The 24,426-nt window shown below is 34.1% G+C and overlaps 2 protein-coding genes across 2 annotated transcripts; both read right to left on the bottom strand.

Annotated features, from left to right (window-relative positions):
• Window positions 1-9,247: 9,247 nt before the first annotated feature.
• LOC105872752 (olfactory receptor 5AC2) lies at window positions 9,248-10,171 on the bottom strand. The gene has a single exon (XM_012767017.2). The coding sequence runs from the start codon at window positions 10,169-10,171 to the stop codon at window positions 9,248-9,250; it is 924 nt and encodes a 307-aa protein (XP_012622471.1).
• Window positions 10,172-20,360: 10,189 nt separating this feature from the next.
• LOC105859392 (olfactory receptor 5AC1) lies at window positions 20,361-21,284 on the bottom strand. The gene has a single exon (XM_012743164.2). It carries the CDS (start codon window positions 21,282-21,284, stop codon window positions 20,361-20,363), a length of 924 nt encoding a protein of 307 aa, XP_012598618.2.
• Window positions 21,285-24,426: the final 3,142 nt, after the last annotated feature.

Below are 24,426 nucleotides of genomic sequence, written 5' to 3'. Positions count from 1 at the left end.
GTGGAAAACTGAAATTCCCTTAAGAGCACCTGAAGATTTCCTGTAGGAAGATAAAGTGAAGCTCTTCCACTGGGCACTGTGGATTTGGACAAATTGTCCCATAGGTCATTACAGTCTTTGAAATGATAAACATACATTAATCGTAGGTAGTTCTTTTATCAACTGAAATTACTCTTTATACCATTATTTTCTACCACAAGTGACACTTGTGATATGTCCAGGCAAACCTAAGTTTACATATATATAAAATTTGTTGGTTTGAGTACCGTGATTAGTATGGTTGTGTCTGAGCTAATTAAAATGTAATTTTAATGTGGCAAAATATCTAGATTTCTTTCAGAAGCCAATTCCAAGTAAAGTTGTCCATCTCATGCAAGTTGCAGCTCAATTGGGGACATATACTATTAATAGCACCCCAGGTTTCAGCTGATAGAAATCCTACTAGGCAAAGGGGGATGACCCAAGGAAAAACAAAGACAAAGGACTCCAGTAGGATGAGTAAGGAAATTGAGCACCTTCTCTAGTTCTTACTTGTCATCCATACTTCTTCTTTGGTTAAGAGTCTGATTAAATCTTCTGTGAATTTTAAAATTATAATTTGTTATTCTTGAGTTCAACCTCTTTATATATTCTGGACACAACACCATACTTTACACATAATTTGCAAATGTTTTCTGAAAGTGTATCAGGTTTTTTTTAAATTTTATTTTAACAATGTTTTTGAGAAGCAGAAAGTTTGAATCTGGATAAAGTTAACGTTTTATTTCTTTTTACAGTTCATGCTTTTAGTGTTGTATCTTTAGGTTGTATATTTAGGTCTATGATCCTTTTGATTCAATTTTTGAATATTATCAGGACCAAGGAGGCTTCTTTTGTGTTTTCCTCATGCATATCCTATTATTTCAACATTATTTCTCATGAAGGCTATTATTTCTTTATTGAACTACCTTTGCACCATTGTCCAAAATCAGCTGTCCATATATATGATGGGTTGATTTCTTTATCTCTATTCTATTCCATGCACTTGCCTGTCTTGACAGCAATATCACATTGTCTGGATACTGAGTTCTAAATTTGATATACTGAGTTCTAAAGACTAAGTTCTAAATTTAGTCTTAGAATCAGATAGTGGTAGACCTCCACACTTGTTCTTCTCTTGCCAAGTTACTTTTGGCTATTATGCATTTTTTGCATTTTTCATGAGAATATTACATTCATGTTGAATGTAATACAAGAAATACTGCTCAGATTCTGATACATATTTTATTAAATCTATAGATGAATTAGAGGAAAATTTATATTCTTCAATATTGAGTCTTTTGACCTAAACAGTGTACATATTTCTAATTCTTTAGGACTTGTGTACCTTCTCTGAATTTTTGTATTTTTCACCATGTAGGTCTTGCCTATCTGGCTTTTAGAATTATAGCTTCTCTTTAATCGCTGAATTTTAGTGTTTACAAATAATTCAGGTAACTAACATATTGAGAAGAAACAGCCTTTCTATGTGAAGATGTATTAACATGCTCCATTTTTCTGTAAATATAGTGGGTGGATTAAAAAATATTGTCAGACAAACAAATGAATTTTTAAAGCCATAGATCACTGCATATATACATATGAAAAGCCATATATGCATATCTCCTTTATTTGCAGGACTTACATAGAATCTTAAACATTAAGGCAATGACAGTTCTAAAACATAATGAAATTCTAAGTTAAGGCTGATATCTGTTTTGAAACCCATATTCACAGGCAACTGTGACCAAAGCAAACTTTTATCTACTAGATAAAGCTCATCTGCCCAGGACATGTAATTTATCCATTACCAGTACCTCTTTTGTATTAGATGTATGGGATAGGAATTAGTAGCAAAACCATGAATTTACTTTAATGAATCATTAGTCTCCTCTTAGGTTTTGTTTTCAGGATTTAGCCATCAGCACCAGAACTGTATGAATTTTGTTGTTTGTTTGTTTTTTGTAAACTAGAGAATTTACAGGCTGCCCTGTCTAAACATGGCAAACAATTGGGAATTCAGGATTTCCTAAATGAAGAAAACCCCCAAAGCATACTTGATCCTGCTCCTGTCTCAAAACACAGAAAATGTTCTCAATTGTTGAAACCGTAGGTTCCCTTTGTTTTCTTCAAAGAAGTCTGTTTGGTATTATTCTCTTTAGAAAAATGAAGCACTAAAATGCAGAATACCATATTTTAGATGGATCTATTCTATAATTGCTAGCCTCAAGACACAAATAGTATCCTAGCTTGAATAATGTCTTTTCTTATTCAAAGAAAAAAGGATGAGTAATAAATGGAGGATATATCACTTTAAAATAATTATGCATTGCTCTATAGTGTTATCAAGCTTAGTAGAAGTGCAAAGTGTAGAAATCTATGGAGGGACTGTCCTTTTCTCTTCCCACTCTTCTTAAATATTTACAGTGACAAAACTCAGATCCAGCCTATAGGTGCAGAGCCCCACTCTGGCCTACTATGAATAACAGACAGGAGATTGGTAGAACACACCCCAGCATGAACTAATAGGCAACCCCATTTCCCATGTTTTGGATGACTTACTCTGATATACAGAGATCACTATTTATGTTAAGTGTTTGCTGCTATTTCTCTAGGCAGTAATTTTATAACAATATACCTCTTATGAGGAAAGTACACTTATGTTGGTATCAATAAGAGCTTATGTAGAGAAGCGTAGCATTGACTACTTGAAAACTACCTCAAAAGCTAAAGAGAGCTGTAGTGTTCCTTAGTATTTTCAAATCAGAAAAGAGATGTCAAAGCAGGTGATTCTGTAGGTAGCCGAGACTAAAGCCATAAATGTACTATTGTATAAAGCTGATGGTGGCAATATCAGATTTCTTTAGATATTATTAGCAGGAAATGGAATTATAATAGGCAGTGTCAAAATATTTTAGGTGCAATTTAAGTTAAGTATGTTCCACTTCAACTAAAATATTTTGAAGATTTGAAAAGTTTATACCCTAGTACCTGGTAAGCTTGGCTTCAGCTAAATGGCTCTATGGGTTTTATAGGTGTTGAACATGTTTTTTAAAGATGAAAAAAGTAGTTCTTAAAAGGGCAAATGTAGGCAACACAAAACCAAGTATTTTTATGTCTACATCTTACACTTTATAATATACTCACATCTATACCCAAATTTCATGTTTACAAATACAAAACACAAAGAGCAGCAAAAAGAATCTAAGCAATTACATCATCAACTGCATTCAACAGAATTAATAATGCTGTGCCTATTCCCCATTTTCTAAATCCAGAAGGACATGATAACAGCCATTGCATACATACTCTTCATTTTTTGAAGTTGGAGACTGTGTAGTTCACCACACATCTGTGTTTCCACAGAGCTGAACTGAGACTCCATCATGTTTCAGGACAAATCAGCTTGAAGAAAGGTGTCCCTTGCTGTTTGAGTTTCATTACTGATAAAGAACAAAATTCCCAGGGTTTCAAAACTAGAACTCATAGTCTGTGTTTCTATACTGTTCAACTGAACTTTACTTCCTACAGCAGGTATATTTTAAACCAACTTTTTTTGGTTTGTTTTTGGTTTATGCAAAAAGTTTACTTGGAAACTGAATAGTACTCTTTCTTTCTTTCTTTCTTTCTTTCTTTCTTTCTTTCTTTCTTTCTTTCTTTCTTTCTTTTCTTTCTTTCTTTTTTTGAGACACAGTCTCACTCTGTTGCCTGGGCTAGAGTGCCATGGCATCAGCCTAACTCACAGCAACCTCAAACTCCTGAGCTCAAGGTATCTCCTGCCTCAGCCTCCTAAGTAGCTAGGACTACAAGCATGCGCCACCATGCCCCACTAATTTTTTCTATATACTTTTAGTTGTCCAGCTAATTTCTTTCTATTTTTAGTAGAGATGAGGTCTTGCTCTTGCTCAGGCTGGTCTCAAATTCCTGAGCTCAAACGATCCACCCACCTCAGCCTCCCAGAGTGCTAGGATTACAGGCATGAGACACCATTCCCAGCCTACAACAGGTATACTTTAGCTGCACAAATTTTGGGTGTCTGTGTGATGAATCAGTACCCATGGAAAAGCCGGAGTATTTCAGAATACTTCCTGGAGGCAGATGAGTGCTACTGCCTAAAAAGAAATATAAGTATGTGTATACATATCAAACATTTCAAGGCCTATGAAGTTAGAATTTCCCCTACATCCTTGGGAGTGAGCAGAGGTATCTGTGAGTAGGAAGTCATTTTGGGTCTCTGTGTCCACTGATTCTAAGACTTGTTCAGTGTTCATGGTGCTCAGTTCAATCTTTTTAGTTTACTCTGGGTATTTGAGGCTGAAAAAGAACTCTTCAATTTTCAAATCTATTCCAGGATTCTGGGTTGGGCCAGATGGTAACTGAGAGTCAGGTCTAGGATTCATGTCACATCCAGGATTGGTGTCAGAAAAAATGCCATGATTATCCAATGTCTGACAAGGCAGATTACTTGACAGATGTTTTCTAACTATTTAGTAGGTCTGTGGTTTGTGTCTATCTGTCATGTTCTGTGAAGGAAGCATACTATTCTATGCACTGAAGTTCATAATTGTTGTGGATTTCTCAGTGTCTTAGGGTCATTCTGAGGTAACAAATTTACTGTTGGTGCTACTAAACTGTGGTTTATCTTCTAATATTATCTGTAGCAACATCGTATGATGAATGAACACTCTCAAAAATGTCTCTGCACTTTCTGGGTTAGTACACGAATATGTGGTAATCTGTGGGTCTTTGAGTCCCTTTGGCTTGAGATTCTCTGCAGTCCCCACCTGACTGGAAACAAGCATCTATTAACACATCAGTCTGAGCACTATAGATGGCATTACCTTAGAGCTGAACACATATGGGAAGATACACTGAGAATCAAACAACAAATTAGTTTGAGGACAAGACCACACAGAAGTTTCAGGGCTAATCCACTGTGAGTAAGACATAAAGCTGTATGAGACATTAGATAGGCCTGTCAGTACATTGATTGGAGAAATTCTGTTCTTTTGACATGTGTTCCCTAGTTCTTATAAAGAATTAGATGGATTTTTACCCAAGTTCACTTGAACATCTGTACTAACAGGCTCAATTTTAGAAAGAGGTAGGCTCTCCTTAGGACAGCAAGCCTCTGAATCTAGGCTGAGGATAAGAGTTGCTATAGACAAGGGCAGTAAGTGCACAGCCCCTGTGGCAGAGCCCTGCTGGGCACCGAACACCACAGGCTGGGTGGAGGAGTCGGCTGTGGCCACGAAGACAGGTATAGGAGAAAACTACATAACTAGTAGTTTAACCAAAGCCCCTTAGGTACTGGTAGAAGCACCTTCTGGGAATATCTCGGAAGTGTTGGAAGAGTTTGCTTTCTGGCAGTAGAGCTGCAAAAGTCTTCAAAAGAGGCTATTAGCCTTACTTCTGGTCTAAAGATTGGCTGCCTGCTCAATGATTCCATGGTCTTACTGGGCAACATCTGGCTATGCAGACAGTTCTCCATTTTCATGTTCGTACTAGGTGGATCCCTTTGTTCCTCACAGATCTCATGGCTGTTTCAGTAGATGTGAGACTGTAAAGTGATTCCATTCCATACCATACAAATTCCTGCACTTACTATATTTATACTTCTTCTCAGCATGTATTTTCATAAAATGCTGTTTTACAATAGAAAAATCAAGAAAATGGTTTGCCACAGCCTTGGACTTCCTTCAATTAGACACCAATAGAATTTCTGTAGAGTTTTCAAATCTTTTATTTTTGTTGGATTTACTTTGCTGTCCTGAAGGCGGTGGCTCTTGACAAGGTATATATTGAGCATGGGCTGTTGGGCAGGATCTTGCCACAGCTGCACATGGTTCACAGGTTGTTGGTCTGCTTGGCTCAGGATAGGTCGCTCTCAGAGAGCAGCATCAGCACTTGGGCCCGGCTGCCCCTTTGCACCTTAGCTAAGGTCCCTAGGGCCCCTACAGTCTCTAGGTGGCAACAGGTCCCCTGAAGGCTGTCAGGACTATGCAGACAGCCATGGTCACCCCCTCAGAGGTCACCATGCTTCTCCACGGCCCTCTTGTGTGTCTTTTGTCGCATTTGTCCCTATACTTTCCTGTGCTTGTTAGTAATGAATAATTTATATAGTATTGTAAATTTTAATTTCTGAATATTCATTACTAGTATATAGAAATACAATTGATTTTTGAATATTGATCCTATAATATGTAAACTTGATAAAACTCATTTATCTATCATTTAGTTCTAGTAGCTTTTTGGTAGATTCCATTAAATTTCCATATGGACAATCATATCTTTTAAAAAATATATTTATTTATATTAAATTTTCTGCTATGTTATTATTTGTTCACACACCCATATATGCACATTGCTACTCTTTTATACATTTAATTATCTTTTAGATTAATTTAAAAGAAAAATAATATTTTCTGTATGAATTTTTATTTTAACTATTTTCAGGCATCTTTATTTCTTTGTGTAGCATTAAATTTCTCTACAGCATCATGTTCTTTTTACATGAAGATCTTCCTTTCATAGTTTTCTTTTTCTGTATGTCTGATGTTAATGAATTTTCTCAGCTTTTGTGTTAAAGGTTTTTATTTCACCTTTCTTTTTTCCTTGTGCTCCAAGGCTGCTTCTTTTTTAAGATAAGAGTGATGAGTAATGTGGAGATTAAGAGCAAGAACAACATTGACATTCACCTTCTTTCCATCCTGTCTCCCCAGAACTCCCTACTCTCCTTTTTGAGTTCTCAACTTCTTTTATGAATCAAGAACTTAATCCCCAAATCCCTGTGACAAATCCCTGGGCCTTGTTTCCTTAGTTTCTCCCCTTTCCTCTGCCCCACTTGCTCCTTTCCTAAGAAGGAGTTTGAATGCACGGGGTGTGGGGGGGTGTCCTGAGTGCTGACCTGGGCAGAGGGAAATGCTTCACCCTCAACGGTGAAAGAAACTGAGGAGTAGAGTATTGAAGTGATTGTCCTCACACTTTTAGGTACCAAAACAGGGCCGTGGTGCCAGAGGAAAGCATACTGGTACTGTGAATGGAGACTCAGCAGCTTCAAAATCCTGTCATTGAGAACAGTCATTGCTTGGTCAGTTTCCTTTCTTATGTTGATTTCAGAACCACACTCAGACCATGCACTTCTTAATCTTGATTGCTTGGACCTGTGTGATCAACTTTTGGAATGCTATAAGATGGTATTCATGATGCTGATGATTTTAGTTGTTGTCAGTTTGCTCCATTGACTTCTATAGCAGGAGCCATAGCTTATGTTCTTGAAACTGTGCTGCAGAGCCTCAAAAGAGCAAAAGTTAGTTTGGCCGAACACCTTCTTACAGGGTGATAGCCTTGTGCTTCAGGAGCTTGGAAAATTGCTTTAGATCTTTCTGTTGAGTTTTGATGTCTTAATCCTGGTCCTGGCCTAGTTCTTGGGCTTAGAGGACTCCAGTTGGCATGGGGCACTAGCCCCATTTCAATCTGAAATACACAGTATTTCATTCCTCTGCAGAACTCACTCAGCATAGAGCACCTGGAATCCCCCACACCTCAGCACCCACTCAACACCTGCCCAAATCCTGGCCCATTGTGGGGAAGGAAGGGGAAGCAGGAGAGGCAGGAGATACTACTCAACTAGGTCAGAGGTTAACACAGCCCAGCTTCTGCCCTCCTGGCCCATCACTTCCACCATATGGTTCAGGTGAAAAGGCAAAAACCAACGCCACTTGTTCAGTCATGGAGAAGGAAAGCCCATAAGCAAGTACCTGGGCCATATTCATTTCAGGGAAGTATTTTTTGTTGACTATTTAATTCTGAGTTGACATGTTTCCCCTACCCAATTTAAAATATGTCAATCACTCTGGCTTGTGCACTTTTTCTTCCTCTGGCCCTTCAAACTTTTCTTTTTATCTTTGATTCTGAAATATTTCAATTTAATGTATCTAAATTTTTATATGTTTTTATTTGTTCATGATTTAATTTGATTGTTTTTGCATTTATCTTGCTTGAGTTTCTATGAGTTTCTCTGGTTTTGTAACTTTCATTATTTTTGGAAAATTCTTCAATACTTCTTCAGCCTAACTCCCTTCTCTGTTAGGATTCCAATTACATAGACTTTTGATGAATTGATACTTTTTCATAACATTTGAATGTTCTGTTTGGGTTTTACTCTTTTTCTTTAATTTTAATAGTATCTATTGATCTATGTTCAGGTTCACTGTCCTTTCCTCTGATGTGTCTAATTTACCAATGGGCTAATCCAAGGCATTCTTTACCTATGTTCTCATATCTTTTAAAAAAACTTCCACATAAGTATTGATCAGTTAACACCAATTTGATGGTGAGTACATGTGGTGCTTGTGTTTCCATTCTCGTGATACTTCATTAGTAGACTGGGTTCCAGCTCAGTAATAACATTCATCAGGTGTCGGGCAGATGGGTGGGGGGAGGAGGGAATGGGTATACACATACATAATGAGGGTAATGCGCACCGTCTGGAGGATAGACACGCTTGAAGCTCTGACTGGGGGTGGGGAGGGCAAGGGCAATATACATAACATAAACATTTGTACCCCCATAATATGCTTAAATAAAAAATGATGTTAGCATTTGGGGAAGCTAAGTGAAGGACAAAAGGAACTCTGTGTACTATTTTTGCAACTTTTTTGTAAACCTAAAATTATAAATTATTTCAAAATAAAAATTTTTTAAAGGATTTTCTTCTAAAAAAATTTTTTTAAAACCCTTCATTTTTCTTAATATTTCTCACTTCTATTTCAGGAACACTGTAAGAATCTGAGTTTTTATTGTTTTATTATTGTATGGCAGAGTATTACAGAGCCTTATTAACACACAGGCCCAGTGCAGTGAGCCATGAACTAAATGACTTGCACTTATATACTAGCCTCCCTTGTTGTCAATTATTCAGTGGAATTTGGGTGAGGGGTCCCTGGCAAATAAAAGATATTCAAAGACTAAATGTCCAGATAACAAAAAAGTAAACCATTTTTATATAAATCAACTGTGGATGATGTGAAGACACTTCAAGTGGACCCAGTAAATGTAGTACAGAGCCAGTAAACATAATACAAAGCTGGGTTCCATCACAGAGCATGAGTACATCCTGACCACTAGCCCAGTGATAAAAGGCAGGGTCATGACTAATCCAGAAGACTCCATGACTTGTTTATGCAAAAGGTGAAAGAAAAGATTTGAAATTTCCTTAAAGAACTGTTTACTTCTTTGTAACTCTTCTTAAGGCAGCCATAACTTCTTTATTTCTCAAACTGTAAATAAACGGATTCAGTAGGGGAATTATAATCGTGTAAAATAGAGAATACATTTTGTCCTGATCTTCAGCTAGGCCAGATGCAGGACGCACATACATGAAGATGAGAGTTCCATAGTATAACGAGACTGAAAGCAGATGAGCACTGCATGTGGAAAAGGCTTTGCTTCTGCCTTTTTCAGACTTTTTTTTCAGAATATCAAAGAGCACACGCATATAAGAGATTATGATAGTCATTAAAGTGGATATTTGTATGAGAGCTGCAAAAATAAATATTAGTAGTGCATTAATAGATGAGTCATTGCATGAAATTTTGAAGAGTTGTACAATTTCACAGTAGAAATAATGTATTATATTAGACCTGCAAAAAGTTAATCTTAATAGCAAACTCACATGAACCAGGGGATGCAGAAAACCAATTGCATATGAAACACTTATCAATTGAGTGCAGAGTTTGCTAGACATCATGACTGGATAAAGCAAAGGGTTACATATGGCTACATAGCGGTCATAGGCCATCACTACCAGGAGGAAGCATTCTGTTGTTGCACTGGAAGCAAAAAAGTAAAACTGAGTGATGCACTCAGCTAGGGATATCATTGCAGTCTTGTCTAAGAAATTGACCAGCATCCTGGGGGTCACAGAAGTGGAAGTACAAACATCTACAAAGGCTAACCCACCAAGAAATAAGTACATAGGTGTCTGAAGATGAGGGTCCTTCCAAATTAGAGCCATCAGTCCAAGGTTGCCCACCATGGTGATGAGGTAGACCATGAAGAACACAACGAAGAAGAGAACCTGCAGCCATGGTTGATCTGTAAGTCCTGTGAGAACAAACTCTGTCACAAGAGTCTTATTTCTTGCTGACATAGCCACACTTGTCGCTGTAATAAGAAAATGTGTGACAAATATAATCAGTGAAAATAACACAAAGCAGTGGCATTTTATTTGTGAGTTAATCTATACTTTTGAGTTTCCAATTTTTAATTGATGGTTTCTAAGTTTAACTTTCATCCCTCAGTAAGATTTGTTTACAAAGTCTGTGTTTGGGTATCTGACCCTAAAATTGGAAAATACTGAAATGAATGCAAATATTTGAGGTATATGAGAGGTGAAATTTGCCTCTACCCTCTTAAAGTTTTTGGCTGGACTGAGAATTAGATATAAGACAGGTTAGCAGGAGGAAAACATGCAAATTTATATAAATTTACATGACATGAATGTCCTCATAAGTAAATTAAGACCCAAACAAGTGGTAAACTAAATACTTTAATACTACGTTGAACAAACAGAGGCAACTGTGAAAAAGCAGCTAAAGTATGTGAGAAGGCAAAAGGAAGACAGGAATTATTTTAATAAGCTTTGTTTGTACAGAATTCTCTTAGATATAACCCCTCAAACAAAAGAAAACAAAGTTTCTTTTCTCCTGTTACCGGAAGTGCATCTTTCACATGGGAGTTTTTAATCTCCTGTTTTTAGGAAGAAAAGGAGAGATTCACGTGCCCTTCTTCCATCTGTTGCTTTTTTATGTGCCTTTACCTCAAAACAACCCATATGCCTAAATTTCATATTTTGGAGTGGCTTGTTTGCCACCCTTCAGTGGCAATATTAAAACCAGGTAGAAGACCATTGCATGATAAAGAGATGCAAATCTAAAACCATTGTATGTGAAAGAGAAATAGACTACTCATTGAATGTAGGAATAACTACTTAATTTTTATGGCATGGCAGAAGAATCTATGAACAATGGGAAAGAACAAAAAATATGTTGGGAAAATATCTGTAACATAATTTGCATATATAAGGTTAATACTATAAAACATACACAAAACTTATACTTTATTATAACTTAGTGAAAATAAGTTAGAGAACTCAATTTAAAAATGGGTAAAAAATATGAACAGTCATGTTTACAGAATAGCAAGTGAACATGACCAATAAATATATGAAACAATACCAACTAATATATGAAACAACCACTTTAATAATCAGGGATATTTTAAAAATTGATGCATCATTTTCACTTGTCAGATAAGCAAAAAAGTAAAATGAGAAATAACATCTGCTGATGACAGGAAAGTGACAAAAGAATCACTCTAATATAACTGGTGAAAATGTAAAATGTAAAAACCTTTTTAATCTGGACATTACCTATCAAAATTAGTAATTTAAAAAACCTGTGGTCTAACAATCTCACTCCTGGATACATGTGCTAGAAATAATGTTACCCATACACAAGAATGAAAAACAGATGTCTGATAAAGCGTTGTTAATGAAGGCAAAGTCTGGAAACAAAAAACCCTCATCAACCAACCATAGAATTACTGTATAAATTATGGTATAGTCTGCCTATGGGATATTATTCACATGCAAAGGAAATGCATTTGAATTATAATAGGAGAATTTTCTCAATGCATTATTAAGCAAAAAAAAAAAATGTAAAGAAGTTTAAATTACTTGCCCCATTAAGCTTTTTGTTTATATATATAAATAAATGTCATGATATGAGCATGGATAAAGACTGATTTGTTTTCATGAATTATAAGCTATCTCTCAAAGAACTTCCAGGATAAGATTTCCCAAATATTCTGGGGTAAATGTATATAAAAGGATGGTTACCTGCATATTTCTATAAGTAATAATAATAACATGATAATATGATATTTTTACCTTTAGCAAAGAGTATTTGACACTGATAACTATACTGTAAAATTAGGAATAAATAATCCTTAACTTTTTCTTATAAAATATCTATTAATGATCTTTTATGTTTCATGATATTTTCCAAATATTAAATAATTGGTAATAGATATAATTATTGAGAGCAGGTATGATTTTTTTAAGCAGTCAAAAATATCTGAAAATTATATGATAGTGTCCAAAGTATAGTTATCATTTTCATAGTTTTTTCATACACTTCCAATACTTATTATATTTTATTCTTAAGTGTTTTGTAGGTTTTGTTGCTATTATGAATATAATATCTGATATTTTCATGACATAATAATATTGATTTTCTTCTATGACTTATAAACTATCTCTGAAAGAACATCCAGAGTAGAATTTCCCAAATATTTTGAGGTGAATGTATAACCCTATGTTCCTTGAAAGGGAAACAAAGATATATTTAATACAAATAATAAGAGTGGAAAAAAATCATAATTTATTCACTTCAAAAAAAATTTCTTAATTTCATAGCTCATACCTCTTGACACTTATAATACATAGAAATGTAATATTAGAATGAATTAGAAGAACTGAGTTTGTTTAATCAATGGGAAGAATGATGAGTTGTTATTCTCCATCTTCACTAAGCTGAAAAAAAGATTAAATAAGTTTAAAAAACTAAACACATACCCACAGGCATCCCTATTATAATACACACAACCTAAAAAATTCACTGGAGTGTATTTGCTGAAAATAGGTTATGTGGATGTTATGGAAATGTAGTTTTCTTTCCAAAGTGGAGATTTTGTCCTAAATAAAGTGGTTTGGCTTTCTTTGCAACCCAAAACATCAAATAATAGATATTTCTAGTCTCACATTATGAATTGAGTATAATTAAACCAAGAAGTAATAAGGTTTGGGAATTGTTTTCTTTAAGATTAATATGAAAAAAATACCTACAGGTTGCAGTAAAGGAGATAATGCTAGCTGTATTTATTGACTTTAGCCCTTATTCTCATGATTCCATAAAATTTTTAAAGCTATGTATAATAAACAGCCACAAAATCAAGGATAAGATTATTTACATTCTGCAAAATCACAAATAATGTAGAAACAAGCTACATGGCTTGTGCCTCAATTCTAAATTTTCTATACTATAAAATAATATAATAATATAAAAATAATTTTAAAGTTATTGAATCATTCTTATCATGATTGAGTTTCCCATTTACTTCCTTCTTCTATTAAAATTTATTATTTATGAAATTTTGTGATATACATTTCTCCTCTACAGTAAGACATTCTCTCCTATCTGTCTAAATTTTGATGTCTGGTTGAGAATAATCTCAATGCCTCAATGGAATTTTAATTTCTCACATAGATATCTCATTATCATCTAAAGACAATGCAAAACTCTAAATAATAAAAAACTGTAGAAATCACTGTCTTCTCACCCAGTTCCTGCAAAAGCACTGGGAAAAGGAAAGTGATACATTTCCGGAAGTAGTATAGAAAATGCAGAAATCAGGCAGTGATTACTTACACATTGATTTTTACTAGTAACTTCAAAATGAATGCAGATAATATGTAGTACTTTTATTTCCAAACTTGTTCTTTAAAAAAAGGGAAAAGGAAAGAAAAATATTCCCTCTACGCTTCCAAAGGATTCCCTGTAGGATGAAGTCAAATTTGTTCTACTGGGCATTGTGAGTTAATCATCATTTCACCCCTACAGCTGACTGTAACCATTAAAAACTGTTGTAATCCAAAGGGATTACTGTGGGGGCATCTGTACAAAACTTTTAATAAACACGTTAGGAAATGTTTGTTTTTCTGTTCTCTTCTTTCCATTTACATGGCATCATCCAAATACCTCCTTGGCATGTTTCTTTGGAAGTCTAAAAGGTACATTAGGATCACCATGTCCAAATTTAAAATTGGGATCATCTGTTACCTCACTTCTCCAACCCTGGTTGTTCTTCCAGTGTTCTTTATCTTGGGGAATAACACAATTAAACAATCAGTTATGCAAGTCATAAATTAGGAAGATATCCTTGACACTGAACTCTCCTTCAAACTCTAAGGATCAATGATTGCCAAGTCATATAAATTTTATCTCCTAAAATCTCTATCTTTCTAGAAATGTATCCATTTCCTCTAAATTATTTTATTTGTTGGTATAGAGTTGTTACATACTATTCCTCTATAACTCTTTTTATTTCTGTATGGTCAATGGTGACATTCCTTCCTTGATTCCTTGTTTTAGTTATTTAAGTCTCTTTTTTCAAGAGTTTCTTTTATTATTTTTTTAATTTCAGCATATTATGGGGGTACAAATTTTAAGGTTGTATATAATGCCCTTGCCCCCTCCCCCGATCCCACAAGTCTGAGCTTTAAGCTCAGACTTAAAGTGACCATCCCCCAAACGGTGCACATCTCGTTATAAACCCGTCCCCTCCTCCTGCCTCCCACCTGCCCAATACCCAATAAATATAATTCCTATGTGTCCACTTAGGTGCTGGTCAGTTAATACCAATTTGCTGGTGAGTATATGTGGTGCTTGTTTTTCCATTCTTGGGATATTTCACTTAGTAGTATGGGTTCTAGCTCTATCCAGGAAAATACAAGATGTGCTGTATCACCATTGTTTCTTAGAGCTGAATAGTACTTCATGGGATACATATACCACATTTTATTAATGCACTCATGTATGGATGGGCACTTGGGTTGGTTCCACAGCTTTGCAATTGTGAATTGTGCTGCTATAAACATTCAAGTGCAGGTGTCTTTTTTGTAGATTGTCCTTTGTTCTTTTGGGTAGATGCCCAGTAGTGGGATTGCTGGATCAAATGGTAGATCTACTTGTATCGCTTTAAGGTATCTCCATATTGCTTTCCACAGAGGTTGAACTAGTTTGCAGTCCCACCAGCAGTGTAGGAGTGTTCCTATCTCTTCGCATCCATGCCAACATTTATTGTCACGAAAATCAGCAAGAAAAAAATCGAACAACCCTATCAAAAAGTGGGCAAAGGACATGAACAGAAACATTTCAAAAGAAGACAGAATAATGGCTAACAAACTTATGAAAAAATGCTCAACATCTCTAATCATCAGGGAAATACAAATCAAAACTGCAATGAGATATCACTTATCTCCAGTAAGAGTTTTTTTTATTTCAATAAACTTAGAAGTACAAGTGGTTTTTTATTACAAGGATGAATTGTGTAACAGTGAAGTCTGGGTTTTTTATGTACTCATCATCTAAATAGTGTACATTGTGCCAGATGGGTAATATTTCATTCCTGGCCCCCTCCCACCCTTCTCCCCTTTTGAGTTTCCAATGTTCACTAATTCTACACTGTACTTCCCTGCTTCCCCATAGTTTAGCTTCCATTTAAAAGTAAGAACATGTGGTATTTGGTTTTCCATTCCTGAGCAACTTTACTTAGGATAATAGTCTCCAGTTCCATCAAAGTTTCTGCAAAAGACATTATTTTTTTTATGGCTGAGTAGTATTCCATGGGGTATATATACCACATTTTCTTTATCTACTCATCAGCTTTATCTATTAATCAACTTAGGTTGATTCCATATCTTTGCAGTTGTGAATTGTGCTGCCATAAACATATGAGTACATATGTCTTTTTTATATGATTTCTTCTTCTTCATGTAGATCTCCAGTAGTAGGATTGCTGGATCAAATGGTAGGTTTAATTTTAGTTCTTTGAAAAACCTCCATATTGTTCTCCATAGAAGATTTACTAATTTATATTCCCAAAAGTGTATAAGCATTTCCTTTTCACCACACCTTTTCCAACATTTATTGTTCCTTGACTTTTTAATAATAGTCATTCTGACTGGCGTAAGATGGTATCTTATTGTGATTTTAATTTGCATTTATCTGATGATTAGTGATATTGAGCATTTTTCATGTTTGTTGGCCATTTGTGTCTCTTGAAAAAATATCTTTTCATGTTGTATACCCACCTGTTAATGGGATTATTTTTTTTTCTTGCTGAGTTTTTCGAGTCCCTTGTAGATTCTAGATAGAATCTAGATAGAATAGATAGAATCTAGTCCCTTGCAGATTCCTTTGTCAAATGTGTAGTTTGAGAATATTTTCTCCCATTGTGTAGGTTGTCTATTTATTGATTATTTCTTTTGCTGTGCATAATTTTAATTTAATCAAGTCTCATTTATTTATTTTTGTTTTTGTTGCAATTGCTTTAGTGGTCTTAGTCATAAATTCTTTGCCTGGACCGATGTCCAGAAGAGATTTTCCTAAGTTTTATTCTAATATTTTTGTGGTTTCAGGTCTTACATTTAAGTCTTTAATACATCTTGAGTTAATTTTTATATGTGGTGGTAAGTAGAAATCCAGTTTTATTCTTTTGCATATGTCTATCCAATATCCCCAGCACCATTTGTCAAAAACGGTGTCCTTTCCCCAGTGTGTGTATCTGCTTTGTTGATGATCTATTGGTTGTATTAACAGCATTTGGCTTTATTTCTAGGTTCTCTATTCTATCCCATTGGTTTGTGTGTCTGCTTTTATATCAGTGCCATGCTGTTTTGGTTACTATACATTTGTAGTACAATTTGTTTATTTTAGCTTTCAAATTTTTTATTATGTATAAAATTTAATTATAAATGTAATTCCCTCACACAGGCTTATATGCAGTTTTATGAAGCAGTGGCAATACATTCTTATTCTTCATAAAGCAAGTAATATCTTGAGAGGCATATTTATTTGAAATACAAAGGAGGTGTGCATAAACAAAAGCCATGCTTTAATTTTAGAAAAGGAGGAAATCAAGAGCTGTTTTACTTGCCAACAGAACCAAAACCAAACATTAACTGAATACATTCCTTAAATTGATTTCACCTAAGTAACAGCTTTTAAAGGCCAATTGAACTAATGTGTCTTTTCAACAAGTCTTTCATGTGAGATCTATTTACTTTAATCAGGGTCACAGTAAATATATGGACTATTCTATCTATTATTAATTTATAGTGTTTTATACATAACATGTCAATAATAAAATAATACAAATAATATATTTCCCATGTTATTAGAAACTATCTTGTAATATAATTTGAAGTTAGATAACGTGATGCCTCCAGATTGGTTCTTTTTGCTTAGGATTGCATTGGCTATTGAGATGCCATATGAATTTTAGAATGGTTTCTTCTACTTCTGTGAAAAATGACATTGGTATTTTGATAGGAATTGCACTGAATTTGTAGATTGCTTTGGGCAGTAAAATCATTTTCACTGTATTGATTTTCACATTTCATGAGCATGGGATATTTTCCCATTTGTTTGTGTCATCTAAGACTTCTTTTCTCAGTCTTTTGTAGTTCTACTTGTAGAGATCTTTCACCTTTTTAGCTAACTCTACTACTAGAGGTTTTTTTTTTTCTCTACCATTATGTAAAAGAATTGGGTGTGAATTCCAGGGTAAGCTGGTTGGATTTTTACTTTAACCATGGGTTATCATAATTTAGAATGAGAAACATGTACCGAAGTTTATATTAGTCTGGCCATATAATTCTCTCCATTTAGACTGAATAGATTCTCTATCATTAAAATATTACTCCCTTGAACATGCAGTCTGAATATCCAGATTGATAAAACCTCATCATATTTCTAGTGTTTGTCTGTTGGCAAGATGCTTGAATTATTTAACAATATCCTTTAGTTTCTATGGTCCTCTGGCATTGTCTTCCCACCTGTTAGACAGTCAGTGGTCATAGTCAGTGACTTCTAGTTGAACAGTAAGTATAACATCTACCAAGTTCCTAGCAAAAGTTGTCATGACTCATCTATTTTACATATTTGTCTCATCTCTTCTAAGTCAAGTGTATTTCTTTGTGTTCTTCTGGTAGAATTTCCATTTCGCTGATGCTATTAATAAGGATCAAGCAATGTTTCTAGCCATATTTTATTAATTCATTTTGCTTAATCCTAGAGATTTGAAGTTATCTCATCTAAATTCCATGGATAATATTTGTACCCCATAATTTGCCTCAAAAAACTTCCACTACTTCAAGCTAAGAATGAATTGGCAACCATCGCATCACCAAAGTCTCAAAAGATCCTCCCAACCATCCTTGTGCATGAGTCTCATTTAATCATAAGATTACTGGAGTAGATTTCAAATGTACAATGACCATCAAACACACTTACTCAGTGTTTACTTAGCCACATTTATTACTCAAGTTTATTTATCTGTAAGCAAGATAACAAACAGGTAAAGCAGCAGCATAAACAGCAGCAAAATTCCTAAGGCCATGGACACCCAAATACAGCTTCCCAAGTCTCATCGCCGAATGCAAACTGATATAAGTACAGATCAAAGTACCACAGGGAAAGTGCAGGCAGAATCTAGGCTCACTTAGCTCATGTAACTTGTTACCTAGCACCTAGAGAGTTTTTACATTGCCTCCAATTTTTAGTACAGCTGCCTTCCATAATATACAGGTTATGTAATAAACATTCTTGACAACTGGTACAATATACTTAGGAACATTTCAGATCAGCAGGCAGTTCAGACCAATACCAGTGATTTATTCTGAATTGATTCACATCTTGAGCTAATATTGCAAGATTGCCCAAATGTCACTTCTCTAGGGAGCGCTCAAACTGCAGGAAAAACTACCCTTTTCTTTCCATGATAATAAAAAATAATAGTTGGGATTTTGTTAAATATAATCCTGATAAAATCCTGTATTATTTGTGCAATTATAAAGATCATAAAATAATTTTTAAAAATAAAACATAGTTTCTTTTACAGGTACTCGAAATAAAACATTATACCATTTAAATGAAAAAATAAATTTATTTATATTTACATACATAATAAAAAGTATTTAGGGCACTATATTAAAAAGACCAAGAATAAGATACAGAAAAAGTATTTTACTAAAACAGAAAATAAAAACGTTAAGGGAATTAAGATTTAGCTTACACTGTTAACAAGATGAGTCTCAAAGCTGCATGATATTGCTGAAAATTATCTGCAAATACAGATCATTTTTAAAAGACAATAAATTAAATTATATGGAGTTTTTTAAAGGAATTTTGTTATTGGGGACCTGTTGGAATTAATCTTAAGACCATACAAACAAGTTGACTTTTTCCAATAATGTGCATATGATAAATAGATGTAAGTGATAAAAACTATTGATTAATATCATATGCCTAAATCTTTAAATAAATCTTTTAGCTTATTCATTGGTATTATTGACTAGATAAAAGCTAATGTGTTTTGCAAATAACTGGAACAATAAATATATCTTCATTCTTCAACAACTTAAGCTTAATTCTCATTTTGTATTATTATTTTTCCTAAGTATGCCAAAAAACCCCAAAAGATTGCTTAATTGTTTTACTGAAAAAAAAGTTGAATCATTTATGTTCATATAGTAAATGTAAAATTGTGCCAATAAATTCTCAACCACTAATTTATTTCCAATTCAGGGACATGACTAGATAGATAGATAGATAGATAGATAGATAGATAGATAGATAGATAGACAGATATATGTATGTGTATGTATATATATGTAATTAATTGGCACAATTTTCACTCATATCTTTATATAATAAACCAGCATCTTATCTCTGATCTAATCTTTTTGCCTTTTGCCTGGTCAGCTCCTACTAATACTGACAGGCTCCAAACTTGCTTTTTATTACAGTAAAATTTTCCTAAATTTATAAATTATTCAATATCATTCTACATTCCATATCCCTGACTAAAATAGTATGTGGAGATACAAATATAGTTAGTTGATGTTCCACTCTTAAATTCATACTAGCTTCCATTTTTCTTCCTAAGATACACCAATTTCTTTTTTAGAATTTTTACTTTTTTCTAACTTTTATTACTGAACAGTAAATTTCTCCTCAGAAATATATTCTACCAAAAATCGGAGTTTTATTTTTATCTGTCAACCGGAGTTACTGTATATGGCAGAGAATCACAAAGTCTTATTAACTTGCAGGTCTAAAGAGGTGAGTTGGGCTCATTCACATAAGTAACTAACGATCTATGCCAGCCTCAGAGTTACTTCTCAATAAGTATTTCTCAGATGTCACAGTAAAATTGCCAATTACTACCTGTAATTTTGGAAGTCCCTAGAAAATAGTTCATTTGCAAAAGCTAAATGCTCAAATACAAATGGAATGCAATGTTTCTAAATAAGCTAGTTATAGGTAATATCACCAAACTGTGACTGGACACATATCCAAGTAAACATATACAAAGCTGGGTTCCTTTACACACAGCTCATGGACCACCCTGACCACCAGCCCTAACCTGTAGGACTTGGGTTTTTTTCAGCAGAAGGTAAAGAAGAAACAGTTTGAAAGTTGTCTGACAACTATTTATTTCTTCATTATTCTTCTCAAGGCACCGATAACCTCTTTGTTCCTCAGGCTGTAAATAAAAGGATTTAACAGAGGAATTATTATGGTGTAAAATATAGAATACATTTTGTCCTGGTCTTCAGCTGTTCCAGACCCAGGACGCACATACATGAAGAAGAGAGTGCCATAGAACAAAGATACAGAGAGCAGGTGGGCGCTGCACGTGGAGAAGGCTTTGCTTCTGCCTTTCTCAGACTTCTTTTTCAGGATGGCAAAGAGGACACAGGAGTAAGAGATTATGATAGTGATAAAAGTGAAGCCTTGTATACAAGCTGAAAAGATTAAAACCAGAAGTATATTAACCATAGGATCAGAGCAGGAAATTTTGAACAGTTGTAAAATTTCACAGTAAAAATAATGTATGACATTGGAGCTGCAGAAAATTAATCTAACTAACAAACCTACATGAATTGCTGAATGCAGAAAACCAATAAAATATGAAACACCGATAAGCTGAGTACAGAGGCTATTAGACATCACCACTGGATAAGACAAGGGACTGCATATGGCTACATAGCGGTCATAGGCCATCACTACCAGGAGGAAACATTCTGTGGTTGCACTGGAACCAAAAAAATAAAACTGGGCCATACAGTCAAAGAGGGATATCACATGATTCTTAGATAAGAAGTTGATAAGCATCTTAGGAGTCACAGAGGATGCAGTGCATGCATCTGCAAAGGCTAAACTGCCAAGGAATAAGTACATGGGGGTGTGAAGGTGGGGGTCCTTCCAGATGAGAGTAATCAGGCCCAGGTTGCCCACCATGGTGATGAGGTAGATCAGAAAAAACACCAGGAACAGGGGCACCTGCAGCCCTGGATGATCTGTAAGTCCTGTGAGGACAAACTCCGTCACCAGAGTCTTATTTTCTTCTGCCATATGTGACCTGTGCAATCACTAAAACAAGAGAATAAGTGAGGAAATAGTCACAAAACAGTCATAAAATTGGTGACATTTTTGTGTGACAAACATTTTCCCAAGAAGTGCTTTTTATTAGTAGCTTAAAATTTTACCTTTGTCTACTTTTATATATGTTTAAAATTCTCCATAATAAAAAGTCTTAAAATGATAATTTACCTAAAGTGACATGTAAACTTAATGCAAATCCTTTTCAGTCTAACAGGGTTAGATTGCATATATTCATCTTAAAGTTCATATCTTTAAAAGTTTGCATTTTCCCCCAGAAAAATATAAACAGTAAGAATAGTCAATAGTACCCTAATTGATATTAAACTATATTAAAAAGTCATAATAATCAAAACATTAAGATACTGAGCATAAGAATAGACACGAAGATCAGTTCAATAGAATAGAGAGCTCAGAAATAGATTCCAATATATACAGGAATGTGGCATAAGACAAATATGATATTTCAATCCAGTAGGAAAAGGATGATTGATTTAATGAATTGTGCTGGCACTGCTGGTTGTTTGTCTGGAAGTAAATAAAGTTAGGCTTCTACCTCATACCATAAATATTTTCTAAGAAATTTAGGAGATGATAATGTAACACAGGTATTAGAGTAAACATTAAGGCCAGTATAAAGACAAAGCTACTATATAATTTTGATGCATAGCAAAAGAGTATCCAACAGAGTCAAAGGGTGTATAATAGATTAGAAGATATATTTCACCATATATATATATATATATAAAAGATATATGTTTGTAACATAAAATAACTGTTAAAATACACAAGAAAAGGCATGCAGTCTAAAAGAAGAATGGGTAAATAATATGAATAAGCAAGTTTACAGATGAACAAATTGAAAAGACCAATAAATGAAATGGAAAGATACCAAAATTTCACACACACGTACACATGCACACACAGATACCTCTCTTTTCATGTATCATATTAGCAGAATTAAAATGAATAAAAATACCCACTGCTGATTGAGGTGAGAAAAGTGATACTCTCATTTATAACTTGTGAAACCGTTTTTTGCAACAGCCTTTTAGAAAAGCAATTTTTATGTAATCTCATTAAATTTAAAAAAAAAGTAAACCCTTTTATCTACCATTTTCATACACACACACACACATATATCCTAGAAATAAAAGCACTACTATTCAAAGATAAATGTACAAAAATATCCATTATTGTTCAAGGAGGCAAATACCAGACACATTCACAATGAAATGATTGGATAAATCACAGTGCATTCATATTGTGGAATAAAATTCAGCCATGAAAAAAAGAGCTATATTAATTGAATTGAGATTTACCACAATGCATAGTTATCTGAGAAAAGTAAGATACAGATAAGTTCAAATAAAATGATCTCATTATTGTAAAACAAGCAATGCTTTTTTTTTAACAACGGGATCTCACTCTATTGCCTGGAGTAGAGTGCAGTGAAGTCATCAGAGCCACAACCTCAAACTCCTAGGCTCAAGCAATTCTCCTGCCTCAGCCTCCCATGTAGTTGGGACTACAGGTGCACACCAACATGCCTGTCTAATTTTTCTATTCTTTTATTTCAGCATATTATATCCATCTAGTCTTTGACAAAGCAGACAAAAAGAAACACTGGGGAAAAGAATCCTTGTTCAATAAATGGTGCTGGGAAAATTGGATAGCCACATGTAGAAGACTGAAACAGGATCTGCACCTCTCACCTCTCACAAATATCACCTCACAGTGAATAACAGACTTACACTTAAGGCATGAAACTATAAGAATGCTAAAAGAAAATGCTTGAAAAATTCATATAGACATTTGCCTAGGGAAAGAATTTATGAAGAAGACCCCAAAGGCAATCACAGCAAGAAAAAAATAAGTAAATGGGACCTGAGCAAGTTAAAAAACTGCGCAGACAAAAAACTTTTGTATTTTTTGCAGAGATACGGTCTTGCTATGTTGCTCAGGCTGGTCTTGAATTCTTGGCCCCTAGTAATCCTCCCGCCTCAGCCTCACAAAGTAGTGCATTTTCAAATCACTCTTTCACCTGGAGAAAAATGTGAATAATAGACACTAAGTTTATAACCCTGGTTTTAAAGTGTTATGAGAATAGTAGTAAAAACGAAGGAAGTTTTGGAGAAGGCAAGGGGATGAGTCAAAAAAAAGTTTTATTAGAAAAGCAGTATATACATTATTATCTTTTATATGAAATTATATAATTATATATATGTATCTGTATACATATACAAAGGGATGTGTTAAAGAACGGTCTCTAATATGTATGTGATGATGGAGAAAAGAACAATGAAATTCTGTTGTCTTTGTAAGATGTTTTGGCACTGAAAATTCTAATGTAAAATTAGGAGATAATAATCTTTAAATTTTGCACTTAAATATCAGTTAAATACAGAAATGGCCTTCAGACAAATGCCCATATTCTTTTCAATATTATCAATGGGAAAGACTTTTGAGCATTGAGAGATGGGATTTATTATAACACTACAAAGTCATTTATAATTGTATAAGATAGAGATTCAAATAGAGCAACAGGGTTTTTTAGAGTTTTTGTAATTTCTATTATGTTCTTATTAATTTTATTTCAGTATACTTTATTTTTTGTGACTGCTGTGAATTTTAACATTTGGTATTTGCATGAAATAAGGAGATTGAGTTGTCTTTCATGATTTATAAATAGTCTCTAACAGAACTTTAAAGAGAAGTTTTCTGGTGACTATAGATCCTTCTAGATTATCTTGAAAAGAAAAATAAATACATTGAGTCATACAGATTTTTCAGTCATACAGATTCTGAAAAATCACATGTAAGAGAGATTTGAGCAGCATATCTTATAACTCTTAAGAAAACTTTTCACATTATAAAATAAATTCTGAATATGTTGGATTTTTCTTATCATTATTACTTAAGTTTTTCATTTTTCATTCTTCTATTAACCAAACTTTATTTAAAGTCTTCCCAACAATTGTGTTATCTCCACTGTAAATATTCCGATGGAAAATACATGTTTAGGCAAGCATTCTCTTGTCTGTCCACATTTTGATTGCTGATTTAAAAAAAATACTCTCTAGGATTTTAATTTTCTTACTTAGATACTTTGTTA

This window comes from Microcebus murinus, chromosome 1, assembly GCF_040939455.1.
Source record: "Microcebus murinus isolate Inina chromosome 1, M.murinus_Inina_mat1.0, whole genome shotgun sequence".
In the NCBI taxonomy this organism is placed as follows: domain Eukaryota; kingdom Metazoa; phylum Chordata; class Mammalia; order Primates; family Cheirogaleidae; genus Microcebus; species Microcebus murinus.
This window is presented reverse-complemented; position numbering and strand designations above follow the sequence as displayed.

Excerpts from the sequence above, each read along its gene's own strand:
- LOC105872752 (XM_012767017.2), bottom strand. The coding sequence starts at position 10,171 with ATGTCAGCAAGAAATAAGACTCTTGTGACAGAGTTTGTTCTCACAGGA.
- LOC105859392 (XM_012743164.2), bottom strand. The coding sequence starts at position 21,284 with ATGGCAGAAGAAAATAAGACTCTGGTGACGGAGTTTGTCCTCACAGGA.